General features: G+C 38.6%; 1 protein-coding gene across 3 annotated transcripts in view; it reads left to right on the top strand.

The window, feature by feature from the left end:
* The window catches only part of PLCL1 (phospholipase C like 1 (inactive)), a 346959-nt gene that overhangs the window by 292775 nt on the left and 37855 nt on the right, over positions 1-16329 (top strand). For 2 of the 3 annotated variants that reach the window (XM_090045169.1, XM_090045171.1), the window contains exons 4-5: positions 2167-2242; positions 8037-8146. In XM_090045169.1, coding sequence (XP_089901295.1) covers positions 2167-2242; positions 8037-8146 — 186 coding nt within the window. The remainder of the gene's footprint in view (positions 1-2166; positions 2243-8036; positions 8147-16329) is intronic. The other variant, XM_090045170.1, reaches the window with a different exon arrangement.

Genomic DNA, 16329 nt, shown 5'->3' with positions numbered 1-16329 from the left:
GAAGAAATCAATATGATGCATGAACAAGCAAATAATAACAAAAGAAAGGCATTGGATACTATCTAGACAATTTCAGTCTGGAAGCTAGCCATGGATAATGTTTTGTCACACATAATTTTGCCCATGGTGGATCCAAATTTCCAAAGAGTTTTGGAAATCTCAGGAATTTGATTCCATCTCCAGTTAGCATGTGATAATTTGCCAGCATCTTTGTAATGATTTCACAATGTTCTTCTGTTACTGAAATGATATACTGTTAGATTTTAATGCCAGCAGGACTAGATTCCTTCTAGATATTAAGGTAGTTCAACTGTAGCTACATTTGGTTCTACCTTATTTTCTAGCAAAATCTAGCTGTGCATATGTGGGCTGTGTTACTATATATTTATATTGCTTTTTCCAGTCCTTCATATTGTTTGTTACAGCTACTTGTAAGTTGTCATAAACATTATTATAAGCTCTTCAGGGCACGAAATGTCCTGGTCTGTATTTGCACAGTGATTTGTGTTGACACTGTTTGGTTTTTTGCCAGTTTGGGTTGTCTCAAGGAAAGTTAACCTGGATTTCTCCCCAGGTTTCTTGTCACTTGCATTAGGGAGATGAAAAGGCATGTTTGTCTTCCGTCTTATTTAACACTATTAATATCCATTAATATCAAGGAGCCAGCAGACAATTGTTTTCCATATTTAAAAATACTAAACAGCATTATTAGAAAGCAGACATTTTCTTGAGCCTACCTCCTATGTAGACTGCACTCGTTATTTGAAAAAAAACAGTTTTTTAAAATTATAATTGTGAACTACTCATGTATGCTCCGTCCAAACATTCATTGTTTAGTGTTTCTACTGGAGGGAATGCTCAGACACTTCATTAATTATGCAAATTAAGAGTGATATGTTGAGTTATATGGAATAGATTGTTTAGAATGAGAGACTTTAGAATGTTTGACAAAGTAACTTCTACCTCATATACAGTGCAGTCAGAAGTAAGGTTGACATCAATGGTATAGGATCAGGGCCTACCATTTAGAGCTTTCACATTTAACCTATTTGATGAAAACATGAACTGTTATAGTGTTTGAGGCAAGCTTACACAGTTTATGCATTTTGCTTTTTGCACTTTTAGATAAGTTATGATAAAGATCATGGCAGTACTCGGACTGATTCTAATCTCATTTGCGCTGCTTTTATGCTATTTTAACTTAAACGGTTTTAGTATTATTGCTTTTGATTTACATTAGTCAGACAGAAATTCTGCTTAAGCATATATATTTTATCTTTCAGGATGTTCTTCCTTCCTGTGAAAAACATATATGCAGTCTCACATAATTTTGTAAAGCTGGCATTGAAACAGTTTCTTTGCTTGACTGGGCTTTTGAAGGGTTTTGAAAGGTCTGTAAACATGAAAGAGGAAATGCAGTTTTACTGAAGATGATAGGAGAGTCAGATTCTTTATTATATGACTTATTTTTGTTGATGTATGATTAGTTTGCCTCTGGCTTAGATCCAGGGTGATAGATAAATAAGCGTATATCCTTTAGTTTGTGGACAGTCCCATTGAAGTCACCGGTTATTCTCTTCGTTAAAATATTAAGCAAACAAAAAACCCCCAGCATAGCTTCATCTGAGAAATTGGCTGTGATTTTTTCCAAAGGGAAATTTAAGAAATTCTGAAATCATTTGGACTACTATAATACTTGGAGTATGCAAGGGCTTAAATTCTTACTTGAATTGGGACCCTTAATTGCTTGACTTTTTTTTGCTAGACACTTACTTGAATGGCTTAATTTATCTTTTTAATGTTTCGTATAAGGGAGAGAATTCTAATGAACTCACCAAACCTTCATTTTCAGATAGTGTACAATGCTGGATTTGAGTTGTATTAGTTTACTTTCTGTTGATATCACTTCTTCTTTTCTTTGTGTTACTTAAAATTGTTTCTAGCTGATGTAAAACAGCTGTTCTTTGACATCTGTGACTAAATATTTCCTGAGACACTGTCATTTATTTTGATATGGAATTAGGAGACATGGTAGGAAGGTTTGAGCTAATCTTTTTAGTCTTACTTTCAGAACAGTGGGTTTTTTTAGTTGTATTACTTTTCTCATGAGTATACACTGAATGAAATCCTGGTAATTGTATCTGTTTTTCATTTATTTTCTGACAGATGATTCAAGAGAGCAGGTTTCTTATCGAAACAGCAGACACCATTCATGACAAGATTGTTCAGTGTCAGAAAGCAGGTAAACTTGTATTCTGTAAGTCTATGTTCAACTGGAAAGAGGTGGAAACAACATGCTGTACGTTTCTTAGAGTTCACAACAGGAGAAGCATCTTTTGCCTTTGTCTAAAACAAACATTATTTTGTTTTACACTGGTACATCCATTCTCCTGAAAACTAGAAGACTCTGTGTCAAGGAAAGAACTGAAGAATTCTCTGTAAGAGATGCTTTCTCCACTTACCTTGCCTACTCCAAAGGTGCTTTGAAACTTATGCAAATATTTAAATGAGTAAAATGAACTCTTTTTAATGAAAAAGGAGTGGATAAGGTAGGGCGTGTGTAGATGAAACGGGGGCTCTAAACTGAAGTGGTGCTTTTAAAAAGCACTGCTTCAATTTAGGGCTGATTAAACGCTTGTGTCATACACATGCCCCACTGCTTTACCTGCCTCTTCAGCAGAGAGGGGAAGGTGAGCTGCTGGCAGGCACAGCGGTCCCTGGGCTGTGGGAAGAGGGGGGTGCTGGTGGTTCCCTCTGTGACCTTTAAACACAATTAAACTAATTTAGACAAAAATTTAAATTGCCCTAATGATTGCGGCTGTGCGTTATGTAGTGCCGCAGACCCGTCTGCAGCACCACATACCACACGTTCAAGTGTTATCTGTGCTGCAAAGTAGCAGCACTGGGTTTTTGGGGGTTTTTTTGACCCTGGGAGGTCCTGGGGTCAAAAAAACACATGGGGAAAAAAAAAAAGTGGGGAGGTACATGTAGGGGTAGCACATGCCTCCCAAAACTGGAGTTTGGCCCGCAGGTAAGGCTGCTGGACCCCAGGTGGGGTAGCTGGAGCCAACAGAGTTGCTGGCCCCAGCCTCCCCTACCGCACCTGGGGTAACCTGCTGCATGCTGGAGGGTGTATGGCACAGGCATTCCCCAGGGGCAAGTAGCAGTGGCACAAGGTGTCCTGCTGCTTCTTGTCCCTAGGGAAAGAAACATCTATGCTTATGAAGACATGGCCAGTGTTTCTACATTAGATGTTACACTGGTGTAATTAGATCAATTTTTATTTGATTTGGTTACAGAATTGTAAACTTTTCTACTATGGATCCTAACTGAGTGTGTTAGCATTGCCACCCAGAAAGAGGTCTGTTAAGCAATAAAACTGTAAACACTTGTAAATGCTCCTGCCTTTAATAAGCATTTGGAGAATTGTAAACTGCATAAACCAGTCACACACACCTATTTCACTGTGTAAATAATGAAATTAATGCTATGCAGTAAATCCTTTAGATTTATCTTCTTTAGAGTGGAAGTATTTTACAAAACATTTTAACAACAACTGCTGACTGTTTGTTAATATAATATTAGTGCAGGAAGGTTTTCACTCTTTAACCCCTCGTGCTTGAAATTCTGAGTACTCTGCCCAGGCCTCTCCAGTAGAGTTTTATTATAGTGAAGATTGTGGCGCTTTTCATCATTATTGTGGCTGACCAGCAGAAAGGAGGCTTAGAATTGGTTTCTGCATTATAGTTTAGTATTGTTTTTCATTTGTGTTCTCAACACATATCAGTTTTCATTGATATCTTTAATTCATATACATTTCATTATTTCTGTACAACAAAATAAGTCTATGAATACTTTTGAAGTCTGTGAAAGCTTCTGTCAAAAGGCACGAGACTTGTTTACATATCGTCTTTATACAGAGTCTCTATCTGTGAAGATGCTGCTGAGCTGGAACAACTTGAATGAAGGAGGCTGCAGAAAATAACTATATTGAATATTTTATATTTTCTCCTAAAAATGTTCACTGAAAAATCCTTTACAGCAAAAGCCTGGGGGGTAGGGGGGGAATTATGCTATCGAACTTACAGTGCTATCTCACTTACTAACTCTGCAGCACTCCAGATTTAGACCAGTAGAAATGAGAACCAAATTGAACACAGCCATTTTAAAAGGATTTCATAGACATTAGGGCTGGAAGTGACCTCAGAAGATCGAGTCCAACCCCCCACCCAAAGGGCAGGAAGTCAGCTGGGGTCATAGGATCCCAGCAAGATAAGCATCCAGTTTACTCTTGAAGGTGTTCAGTGTAGGTGCTTGAACAACCTCCTATGGCAGGCTGTTCCAGACCTTGGGGGCTCGGACAGTAAAGAAATTCTTTCTTATGTCCAGCCTGAAACGGTCTTGCAGGAGTTTATAACCTTTTGATCTTGTTGTCCTTTGGGGTGCTCTGGTGAACAAACATTCCCCCAGATCCAGGTGGACACTCCTGATAAACTTACAGGTGGCCATCAGATCACCCCTGAGCCTACGCTTTTCCAGGCTGAAGAGTCCTATAGCTCTCAGCCTGTCATTGTAAGGTCTGTTTTCCTGACCCCTGATCATGCGCGTGGCTCTTCTCTGGGCTCTCTCAAGTTTCTCCACATCCTTTTTGAATTGTGGAGCCCAAAACTGGACGCAGTACTCCAGCTGCAGCCTCACCAAGGCTGAGTACCACGGGAGAATGATGTCCTGGGATTTGCTCTAGAAGCATCTATGGATGCAAGCCAGCTTTTTGCTTGCTTTACTAGCCGCAGCATCACATTGAAGGCTCATGTCCATCTTGTGGTCAATCATGACCCTCAAATCCCTTTCATCCGTAGTGCTAGCCAGTGTAGCACTGCTGAGCCTATAAGGATGCTGCAGGTTTTTCCTCCCAAGGTGGAGATCTTGCATTTTTCGGTGTTAAACACCATGAGGTTCTCGTCTGCCCATTTGCTGAGCCTGTCAAAGTCAGCCTGGATCACCCTCCTGTCCTCAGGTGTGGATGCTTTACCCCAAAGTTTGGTATCATTGGCGAACTTGGCCAGTCTGCTTCTGACTCCAATGTCCATATCATTAACGAAGAGGTTGAACAATACAGGTCCAAGGACAGAGCCTTGAGAGACCCCACTGGTCACAGGGCACCATGACAATTGACTCATCAACCACCACCCTCTGGGTCTGACCACAGAGCCAATTCCCCAGCCAGAGGATCGTGGTGGACCCGAGGCCGCAGTTAGCCAGTTTTGCCAAGAGGTGATCATGGGATACGAGATTGAAGGCTTTTTTTTAAGTCAAGATATACAACATCACTCTCCTTTCCCTTGTCCAGGTGATAGGTCACCTGGTGATAAAAGAAAATAAGACTAGAAAAGTAAGCCCTACCCGCAACAAACCCATGCTTGCTATCCCTCAGGATGTTGCCATCAGGTAGTCTGTTAAGAATGGCCTCTTTGATAATCTTTTCTAAGACCTTCCCTGGGATAGGGGTCAGGCTGATGGGCTTGTAGTTTGCCAGATCCACTTTCCTCCCTTTCTTGAAGATAGGCACCACATTGGCCTTCTTCAGTCTTTGGGCACTTCACCCGAGTGCCAGGAGTTCTCGAAGATCTGCGACGGGCTGGGCTATGACGCTCGCCAGCTTCTTGAGTACCCTGGGGTGCAGATTGTCAGGGCTGGCTGACTTGAAGGTGTCCAGCCTCTCAAGGTGTTCCTTCACGAGGTCAGCATTGATGGAGGGCAAGGAATCTCCCTCACTCAGGTGAGGAGTTTAAGAATTAATCAGAAATAAATTGAGACGTATCAGGTCTGCTCTGGAGTAACATACTGCAACTTTTCTCAGTAGGTTCTATTTCTGGAATTAGCAAATATGATTTTATGATTGAATTTTGCACTGTCCACTGCCATGTGGGATTTGTTTCCCACTCAGAACTTGTCTACAGAAATAATTAAGAGCTGTTATAATGCATATATTGAACATAGGACTGAGATAAGGTGCCAGCAGCAATGTCCTAGCTTTGTCCTCCTTCATTTTGCAACCTCAGCAGTGTTGTTTTTAATGTAGATTATTTGTGTGTGATTTCCTAGTAATTTAAAAGCGAATTTAAAGCAAAGAAAAAAAATCCATCATGTGGCATTGGTATTGACAGCTGTATGGATTATCAGTAGGGTCTGACTCTTTATAGTCCCAGTACTTGTCTTTGACTCCCAATTTCCTGTCCCAGCTTGCTTGTAAAAACCAGCATCAAAGCCATATGTTACAGGCAGAAAAAACAGCATTCCTATTTTTTAATTGATAAAGCTTAATGAAAAATGCAATTTATTTAAAAAAACAGAATAGTAGTCCTGGTTAAGTATGACTGAAATTCATGACTCTTTAAAGGAAGAAATGAAGGAATTTAATGCCATTTTGAAGTTCTATTGCAATTACTGGAGCTAAATGATTTTCAGGTTGCTTGGTGTGAGGCATACTTTTGGGATAATCGTTCAAATATTCACAGATTTAGATTATTGGACTTACTTAGTTTAAAGGAGGTGTGGTAAAAATTGTGTGACCTGAGATGCTTAAAACTAAGGAACAGGAAAAGTACTGGTATATAAACTGTTGGGAAAATCTGGTGTTTATTGGTATTGGACTATATTTATATTTTACAAAAAGTGGTATGAAACTTCTGGGTTTTCTGCGTAGCCTCTTTGGCCATAGAGGGAAACATTCATCAGTCTTTTATCAATTGCCCTTCCTGCTAGCTGACACCCATTCCAGGCCTTCCTTAGTATTTCCATTTAACTTTTAATCCACTTGATGGCGTTGTGTGTGGCTACTTTGTCATTTCTGGTGAAGTGTTTCTTTGTATGCACCAGAGCTCAATCATGAATGCCATGCCACCAAAATCAGGAATGTAGAAAAACACACAGAAAGGCTGACCAGGTAAATTCAAACTGAGCTTCATTTATTCCAGGAGCTTCAGGAATTCTGGGTATTCAGTACTAAGAGAAGTAAAATGTGATGTCTATAGAGAGGAAATTAACACCAGGTACAAACTAGGGGAATGTAAGCAACCAGGTGCAGCCTCCATATGAAAGTGGATTTATTTTTATATTGTCATTCATCTACACTTTGAGTGTCTTATGATATCAAAATCCATAAGAACCATTGGCTGAGAGGGACTCATTAAGTAGATTTCTCCATCTCCAACTCCCACACTTCTGTATAGTTTTAAACAGTATAATGTTTTTTTAGACCTGCTGAATTTCCATAGCATCAATGGTTTGTGGATATCTGCCACAGAAAATGTCAGTGAAATACAATGGAATTTCCTGGCTGAAGGACAGAAATCCTGTGGTTAGCAAAATAGAGTTTATTAAATAATTTACCAGTGTAAAGTCCAAGGGTTTTGTTGCATGCCTTCTGACTTCCTGTTAAGATCAATGAGAAAGAAGCTATGCATCTGAAGCCTTGTGAAGATATGAAATTGCCCATCAAAGACATGAAATTGTCTATTGAAGAGGGAGGTAGAAGAGGGCGGAAGAGAAAAACTGAGACTGGACTGGGTTCTGCAGCGATTCTACTAGGTATGCTGAATATACGGTACCCAATTTGAAGAACATTTAGAATGGTAACAGTCTTGTACCCATACTGAGTACTTTGGACTCTGCAGTTATGACTGTACACAACAGAATAAAGAAACCAGAATGTTACCCTGAATGTAAAATTTAAAAGGTAAAAGTAGAAGATTGAAACTTAAGTAGTACTATATTGTTTTAGATAGGTGAACAACTTCTTTTCTTCACTAGAAATGTTAAAGAAATAATTTTTGTGCTCAGTCCTTTGCAGGCATAAGATGATCATTAGGGAAGAGACCTGAAAGAGCACAAGTATATATAAATAAAAAGAAAATATAGGGACTACCAGATGGAAGAGTGTTGAGAATTTTCAGAAAACTGTCCTGGGGAAAATAAACCACAGTGTAACTGAATCACATTTCAGAAACTAAATTGTATACCAATCCATTTTTAAGGAATGGAATTACATGAAGAGCTTCATAACCTTGGGGCAAAGGAAGGTCTGAAAGGAAGAAAACTAAGCAAAGCCATTGAAAGTTTTGCATGGAATATTACGGTGCTAAAGGTAAGCAGAAAAGGTACTCCCTTCTCAGAAATAATGATTGGATTTCTACATTTGTTTGTACTTCTATCTAGTTGGAAACGGTTGCAAATATAATGATAGAAGTGTGCTAAGAGACACTATGTCAGGACGACAAAAAAGAAACGGAAAATCCAGTGTTGTACTGATGATTGCAGGTTTTTTTCTCAGACAGTATTTCTGCTATATCAGCAGAATTTATATATGATCAAGAAGTGCAGAATTGCTCAAAATCTGCTGCTACACTAGTAACAATGTTCTCATTATCCCAGTATTAACTGAATAAAAGGCATATTAAAACTTGTTTTTCAGAAACTTTTTACTCTTTTAGAAACCCTAGGTAAGAATTGTTGTATCGTGCATCAAGCAAAAGTTAAATCCAGGGACTTAAAATGGTGACTAAGTGAGTTACAATTACCAATTACACAGTAGCATGTAAAATCATAATACAGGAGTAAAAAGGCAGGTAAAGCAATGAGGAAAAATAAGTCTAAGCAGGTTGATGGGCAAAGATAGAATGTAAAATCCAGAGATGGTTCCAACACTAAAGTTTGGTTCAAGATATGATCTTACCCAAAACTTGAGAGTGTTTGAAATCAAGTTGTTTGGGGAGAGGGGTATTATGTGACTCAACAAAATAATGCCAAAGATGGTTTTGAAGGATACCGTGTTAAAACTATAGAAGACTTGTCTGTCTCTGAGTGTCAGGAAAAGGGTGATTAAAATCCGTGGAAAAGCAAAGAATCGTATGATAACTAGACCTGCTAAAGTCCCCATGTCCTTTGAATAGTGGAAATATTGGTCAAATGTTGCTACGTGTGTTCAGCAACTTACTTCTTGTAAGACGGTATTATTTATTTCTGGTAGGATCTAGTAGATCACTGTCAGCATTTCCCAAAAAGAGAAGAAGGCTCATCTCTTAGCATGAGGAACAGATATTTTAAAGATGAGCAGATGTGCGTTATATACAATATATGAATGGGATAGGTGTTGGCTCTATTTTGGTAATATAAAATGATGTTAATATAATGTTTTGTTTTAATGAGTTTTATAAGTTATTCCCAATTGTTTCTCATACTTGGGAGCTAGGAACAAGGACCCATTTGAAGCTGAACAAGAGATGAAGGAAGATATGGTGGTTGGTGCCGTAGCTTGAGACTCAGGAATTCTGGGTTCAGTTTTCTGCCTTGCTACAGGCCCCTTGTATGACTTTGGATAAGTCAATCTCTCCGTACCATAGTTCTCCATAGGTAAAATGAGCAAATAGTGTTTCCCCACCTCATGGGTGGAAGAAGGATTGCTGTGAGAATTGCGGGGCACTGCAGCACTGTGAGATATCTAAGTACCAAAGATGGACAGTTATGTAGAGAACTACCACAGAATTGTCAAGGGATGAATGACAATAAATCTTTTCTTTCTTCTTCTCCAGACAGAGCAGTCCTGTCTAGGTGATTTCATCTGCTTACTTGCTTTAATTACATCTTCTATATTGGCAACTTACAATTTGAGACATAGTGATGGTAGATGAAGCTTCTTATAGTGGACATGATAAAAAAGGAGAGGGTCAAAAAAGGAAACCTATGGAATCACAGGACATGGGAAGGAAGGACCTGCTATTTTCCATTTTCTGAATCAAGCATTCAGATAAATCCTTATTCCACATGCCCATTCCTTGTCTTGTTCCCCATGGACCACACTGTCATTTTTGAATTCCGCCAGTCATTCACAGATGTTTTCTTTATCAGTTTCTGTTTAAATGGGGCATCATATTTAGAGGCTTCTCTGAGATTTTCAAATGCCACTTTGTTGCCCAGATTCCTAGAACTTTGACCTGAAATCCCAAAGCCACAAATAGCATTTTAAGAAAGATTTATCATTAGAGATACAAGTGAGTGGGTACCTGAAGAGTGTTGGTCAAAATTACAGAAAGTGGTATGCTTTGATCCATTATAGTGTGTGTGTGTGTGTGTATGTGTATGTGTATGTATATGTGTGTGTGCACACACACACACACACACACTTTCTTAAGACAGAAGGAAGTCATAGGAAAGTAGAGTTTGGGAAATTAGAAAGTGGAGAGAGGTCATTTGTGTTAGCAAGGGCAAGAGTAGAGCTGGATGATGGGTAAAGTTTATTATGCACACTGATCAGCCATAAAAGAGATGGAAAGTGGGTAATGGTATCATCATAAGTTCAGTTAATAGGATCTCCATGAAATTAAAAGGCAACAGATTTGTAACGTCTGGAAAAGAAATTACTTTTTACACGTTGACTAACTGCAGTTAAGAACTTAAGTGTGTTTAAAAAAAGATATAATTAATAAGAATAGCTTCAGTTATATTGGAATAAAAAGCCAATAGAGGATATAAATCTTATGGTTCAGAGCCTGAGGCAGCTCTAGGCTGTGCACATTTAAAAAGGAATATCCTGTCTTTATCCATTATGTTGGTCTTACACGTTCCTCTGAAGCAGCTTGTGTAGGTCACCAACTGAGACAGAACATTTGACTAAATGTAGCACTATTTGGATCTGCTTTTTAAAGCGAGTTACTGAAGTGAAAAAGCAAGCTTTTTAAAGTGAGTTACTAAAGTGAAACACTAAAGGTAATTTGAAAGTGAATCACTTTTTAAAGTTAATTATTTAAGACATGAGGTTTATTTGTAAAGATCAACAAAATAATTTAATCCAGGTTATGAATTTATTGACATTTCACATTTAAAAATCAGTACTAGTTTTTCATTTTCAAAGGGACAAACTATGCAGACACATTTTGAAATGGACTTAAACCATGAACCATGTTTTACCTGTGGATTAGTATCTGGTGGTGTAAATTATTCTGAAACACCTTTTTATTCTGAATTAAGTCAAATTCAGCACTGAAGGCTGTAGCACTGATGTGGTTATTTTCATCACTGTATCAGTCAGATGTAAAACTCCAGACAGTCAATTATCATTTTGCTTTTTTTTTCCTAGAGAGAATTATAAATCGGTGACCCTGTAAATAACAAACCTGTTCACTCATTACAGCTTGTATCTTCTGTTCAGTACTGACTCATTCCTTTGTGCCTCCATGAAAGCATCATTAAAAGGTCTATTTTGAAAAAGAGACCAGAAACCCTCCCACACCCCAATTGGCACTCTCATCCCATCTGTCTATTCTTACTGGTGTTCTCTAAAAATATGTTCTGTTAGATGCATATATAATCACTTAAGAATAAAAACTACTGTCCAGTATCTAGCAAAGAATGTTAGCTATTTTGAACTAGATTTTGCAAAGAATGCATGGTACCATATATATGACAGGATGCTTCCTTGTATCAACGATATCAAGCAGTAATAGTTTGCAAAGGGCAGTAGAGGGTACTATTTTGGTCTTGGGTATGTCAGATGATTAATAGTCTTTTCCTAGACTACTGAAGTGAAGGAATATTTAATTAAAACATTTGCAAATAAATATTCATTGCAGTAGGTAAGGTTTGAATACAAATACGGGATCGAATAAGAAAATCACTCTTGGCAAAATCACTGAAAACGTTACAGAGTTTAAGATTAAAGCATACCTTTTAAAAATTACTGCTCTGTGAATTCCTCTTGTTTAAAAAAATGCCCAGGGGTGGTACTTAGAGGTATTTAATAGGAATGAACCAAAATAATATGTCATTTTCTTTCTTACTTTATATAAACTTCTTGCATATTAATAATACCGTGTAGAAGAAGGAACTGTTTTGACATAACATAAAGCTGTTTGTGGAAATAGGCTATAGAGCCCAGTGGTAGTCTAATGAGCAGAGATAATGAGGTGTACATATTGTTGTTTGGTTCCACATTATACAAAGTAATGAAAGAAGAATTATAGCATGGTGGGCATACATGCACCTGACAAAACGGGGGAAGATGATCTGCTTGCTGCAGAATAGGGCAGATTATCATGAGTCCTGAATTCTAATCTAACCTTTCACTCTGGCCTTGTACAGACATTCATATTCTTTTGGGAGACTCACTGCTCTCCCGAGAGCAACCACGAGTGTACAGGTGTTCATGATTTTTCTTCCAGAGCGAAAATGTCTCTTCTAGGAGAAAAATAACATGCGAACACCCAGGGTTAAATCACTGGAAGCAGAACATGCCCCTCCTTCACAATCCTCACTTTCTGCAGTTAGTCAACGTGTAAAAAGTAATTTCTTTTCCAGACGTTACAAATCTGTTGCCTTTTAATTTCATGGAGATCCTATTAACTGAACTTATGATGATACCATTACCCACTTTCCATCTCTTTTATGGCTGATCAGTGTGCATAATAAACTTTACCCATCATCCAGCTCTACTCTTGCCCTTGCTAACACAAATGACCTCTCTCCACTTTCTAATTTCCCAAACTCTACTTTCCTATGACTTCCTTCTGTCTTAAGAAAGTGTCCAGATTTCTGCCTTTGGTGGCAGAAACCCAGCTGCGCTGTCCGAGTCTACTTGCAGAGATAAAAGACAGGTTTCTGAAATGAATATGGAACCACAGACAGCCAAATACTTACTTTCCTTTCACTCAGACTAAACTAAATTTAGCATCTCTCTGAGGTATAACTTTATGAGAAAAAGAACCATATCTGACAATGATTATTGAATAATTCAAAAGTGGCTGAATCATAATGAATAGCAGTGTCTCACAGATGAGGAAGCTCTGCTGATCCTTGTGAACTGTTATGGTCCATTCATATCCTTATTCCAGGTCCTTTCAATGAATATCTTCAAAAATTGTAATGGATATTTTGTATTATAGTAAAACTATCTTAAGCTGAAGCAAGCTTCATTCTCTGGCAGTATTTTATATTATTTATTTGCGGTACCAAAAATAAAAATGTTACACTTTATTTCACCATGCTTTTTCTTTGTATGTATTTCCACCTACAGCGTTCTCCCCATTAGTAAGTGGGATACATGTCTATACTACCTGGCACACTTGTGCATGGACAGTGCAGAGAATCAGAGCATAGTGCCCTGGGGAGATCTGATATAATTACATATGAGATTGTATATGTTTTATCCTGACCTACCCCTTGTTGCACCATTTTTAGAAAGGAATTTACATTGTATAGTGTCTTGATTTTCAAAAAGAACATACAAGTTGATGGGCAATGCCAAACCTTTTCTTTTCATAATACCATTGTATATTCCCCTCCGTTTAAGTAGTTTCTCTTTTTTGTTCATCCCTAGGGTACTTGCACACCCTTTCTCTCCAACTTTCCCATCATGAGAAAGCTGTCTCTTATGAACAGCTATGAAGACATTAAATCTGTGATGACACCAACTAAATAAATTCCTATGGTTTAAGTGCAAACCCCTTTCATTTGGTTTTATTTTGTTTTAATAGTTGGAAATTTCAGACACCACTGGCCAATAATGCTTTCTTTGGCATGTAACTTGGTGTTCCAAGTTTTTCTTTAAATACAAAACCCACTGCAGTTATTAGCATCTTTGTCACCCCACTGCAGCACGCTCTGGTTGACTGCATCCACGCAAGTGTGGATATTTGTTTCCACCTTGTGCTGCTGCTGCTTGTCCCCAGGGAACGCCTGTGCCATGCAACCTCTGGCATGTGGCAGGTTACCCTGGGTAGGGTAGCAGGGAGGATGGGGCCAGCAACTGTGCTGACCTCAGCAGCCTTACTTGGGGTCCTGGGACCCGTGGAGAGCTGTGGCCATGGCAGCAGTCCTGCTGCTCAGAGCCTGACTGGCAGCTGAAGCATGGCTGTGGTGGGCCAGGCTCTGCTTTTGGGTGGCATGCACTGCCCCTGCATGAACCACCTGCTTTTTTTGTGTGTGCGGGATCTCCCAGGGTCGACCCCACCCCCTGCACTGCTACCTTGCAGTGCAGAGAACACCTGAATGTGCAGTCTGTGGCACCACATACCTCATGGCTGTGCTCATCTGGACATGGCCATTGTGTCTATGTGAAGACTTTTGCAAAGAGGCTGAAAGGACCCTTACTTTAATCACTGTTGTCTTTTATTTCAAAGTGTTTGAAGTGCTGGTTTTAATCTATAAAACTGACTCTGCTTTTGTCCTACCTACCTTATAGACTTCTTATGAAGTGTTCTAATGGTTGAGATCAGCTGACATCCTTGAGCTTGCCAAGCTTCATAATCTTATGAAGAGGTGCAGAGGTAGTCTTCTGGCTCATCCTGCTAAGTTCAGATAGGTCTCTTTAGCCTTAACTACATATATAAAAACTGGTTTTCTGAGAGAGAGAGAACTAAAGAAAAGGTTAAAAAGTCCCACACAGCCAATATTCATTTTTAAATAAATATCTACCTATCTAGATTTGTTGATTTTAATTAAGAAGAGGGGAAAAAGTCAAGAAGAACAGAGTTTTTGAATGGTTTTTTATTGTATCGACATGGTAACTTAGAAGAATAGCACAGGGATTAAGTTTATGTATATGCCCTTCAAATGTACTGGGGATAGCGTACTGTTCTAGGGATAGTAGCAAATAATTTTCACAGGAGGCCCTTTGACTGCAGTTTGTGCAATTGATTCAATCTGGCAGAACCTATGTTTGGTGACCTTCAGGGCATGCTGCTGGTCATACTATTTATGCAGTCATTTTGGTTAAGGGCATGGATTTCAAGAAAGCCTTTCCTTTTTACAGGATAAGAATTCTTTGGAATCCTTTAAGTGTTTTTGATTTAGTTACTATGTTTTACATTGTGTACAGGGATTTTGATTAGTGCATTTTATACGTCTAGAATAATGGTACATTGTTAAGAGATGGATACACCTATTGCATTCAGCAGAGGATGCTGCTTTCTGCTGATTAGGTTTGTAAATGCCTCTGCAGGCTGTCCATTTCTATTGTTCACAACATTAAGCTCTGCACTTGTATAAGACTAAAAATAGGAATACTCCTGTAGGATTCTGTTTGTTTAAAAGACACTATTCTCAACAGATTTCAAGTCAATTGTATCTTGTGATGGAAAGTTCTTGAGTTACTTTAACAAAGTATTTCAGGCTAAAGTGATTGTAATCACAGTCTCTCAAAGGTACTAGTTAATCAACTGGAATATCCTGTAACTCCTGGCTTCTAGCCATTCTACAAGAAAGTTGCTCTGGGGAGGATGTAGTTAGTATTCTCATGCAAGTATAATGTTATCAATCTAGCTATCTTTTTTTCATGTGAGATCTTAAAGCCTAACAGTGTGTTATACGATGGCTCAATTTTTTTTAGCCAAGAAATGTTTCAGGATACAAATCAGATTTAAAGCAAATTAAATTATCACAGGCATTTAAAATATGCATGAAGGGCTTCCATCTGATTTTATATCTTCACGTGCAGAGTGCTGAAAAGATGAACAGTTCATGTCAGAAGGAGAATTGGTAGTTGCCAGCACTCAACACTGTTGCACTCTTATGATACTGTAATTTTCCCAAAAGGTGTATTGGGTCACGTGCTCAATCCTTTATGTATCTGTGTTCTGAGGTCAGTAAAACCAAGAAACATTTGAAAATTAGGAAGTAATTTTATCCTTTACTAGCCTGTCAGTCGCATGTTTTTTGTCTGAAACATCAGGAACATTTCACTGACTAGCTGAAAGCAGTTTTGTGGAGCCTAGCATTTAGACAAAAATCCAGTACTAAAGCATTTGGGTCATGTTCAAACTGTGTGTGATTGTGTGCAACTGTACTGATTTCAATGGAATAGTAATGATTGTTGTAAACATTTTTCACTTTTTTTGTATCTGTCACACCTTCTGAAGAACTTTGAGCCATAAATTAATGAATTCTATAGCATATTTTTCTAGTCATTGACAGACACTTGTAAGTATTGCAAACAGATCAAACCTTTTGCAAGCAAAAACAAAATCTGTGTTAGGGCACAGAGTCCTCCATAAGGACCTTTCATACCTTTCATTTCATACCTTTCTTTGGGTAACTCCCTTGGGTGCAGCAGAGTGCATAAGAGGTTTATCCTCCAAAGCCCACAGAAATCTACTCCTAAGTTTTCCCTTGACACTCAGGGGTCGGGGTGAGGGTAGCAATGGGGAGGCCAGGCATTGCTGTATGACATCTGCATTCTGTCTTGATTCCTTCTTGGTCTCTCAATTCTGGAGCTTTGTTACCAAGGGCATTCCCTGCCTTTTTGGGGGTAGAACCTGATACTAAAACCAGGAATTTCAA

The sequence above is a fragment of the Crocodylus siamensis genome, chromosome 4, assembly GCF_052110815.1.
Source record: "Crocodylus siamensis isolate JL-2025a chromosome 4, ASM5211081v1, whole genome shotgun sequence".
Taxonomy (NCBI): Eukaryota; Metazoa; Chordata; order Crocodylia; family Crocodylidae; genus Crocodylus; species Crocodylus siamensis.
This window is presented reverse-complemented; position numbering and strand designations above follow the sequence as displayed.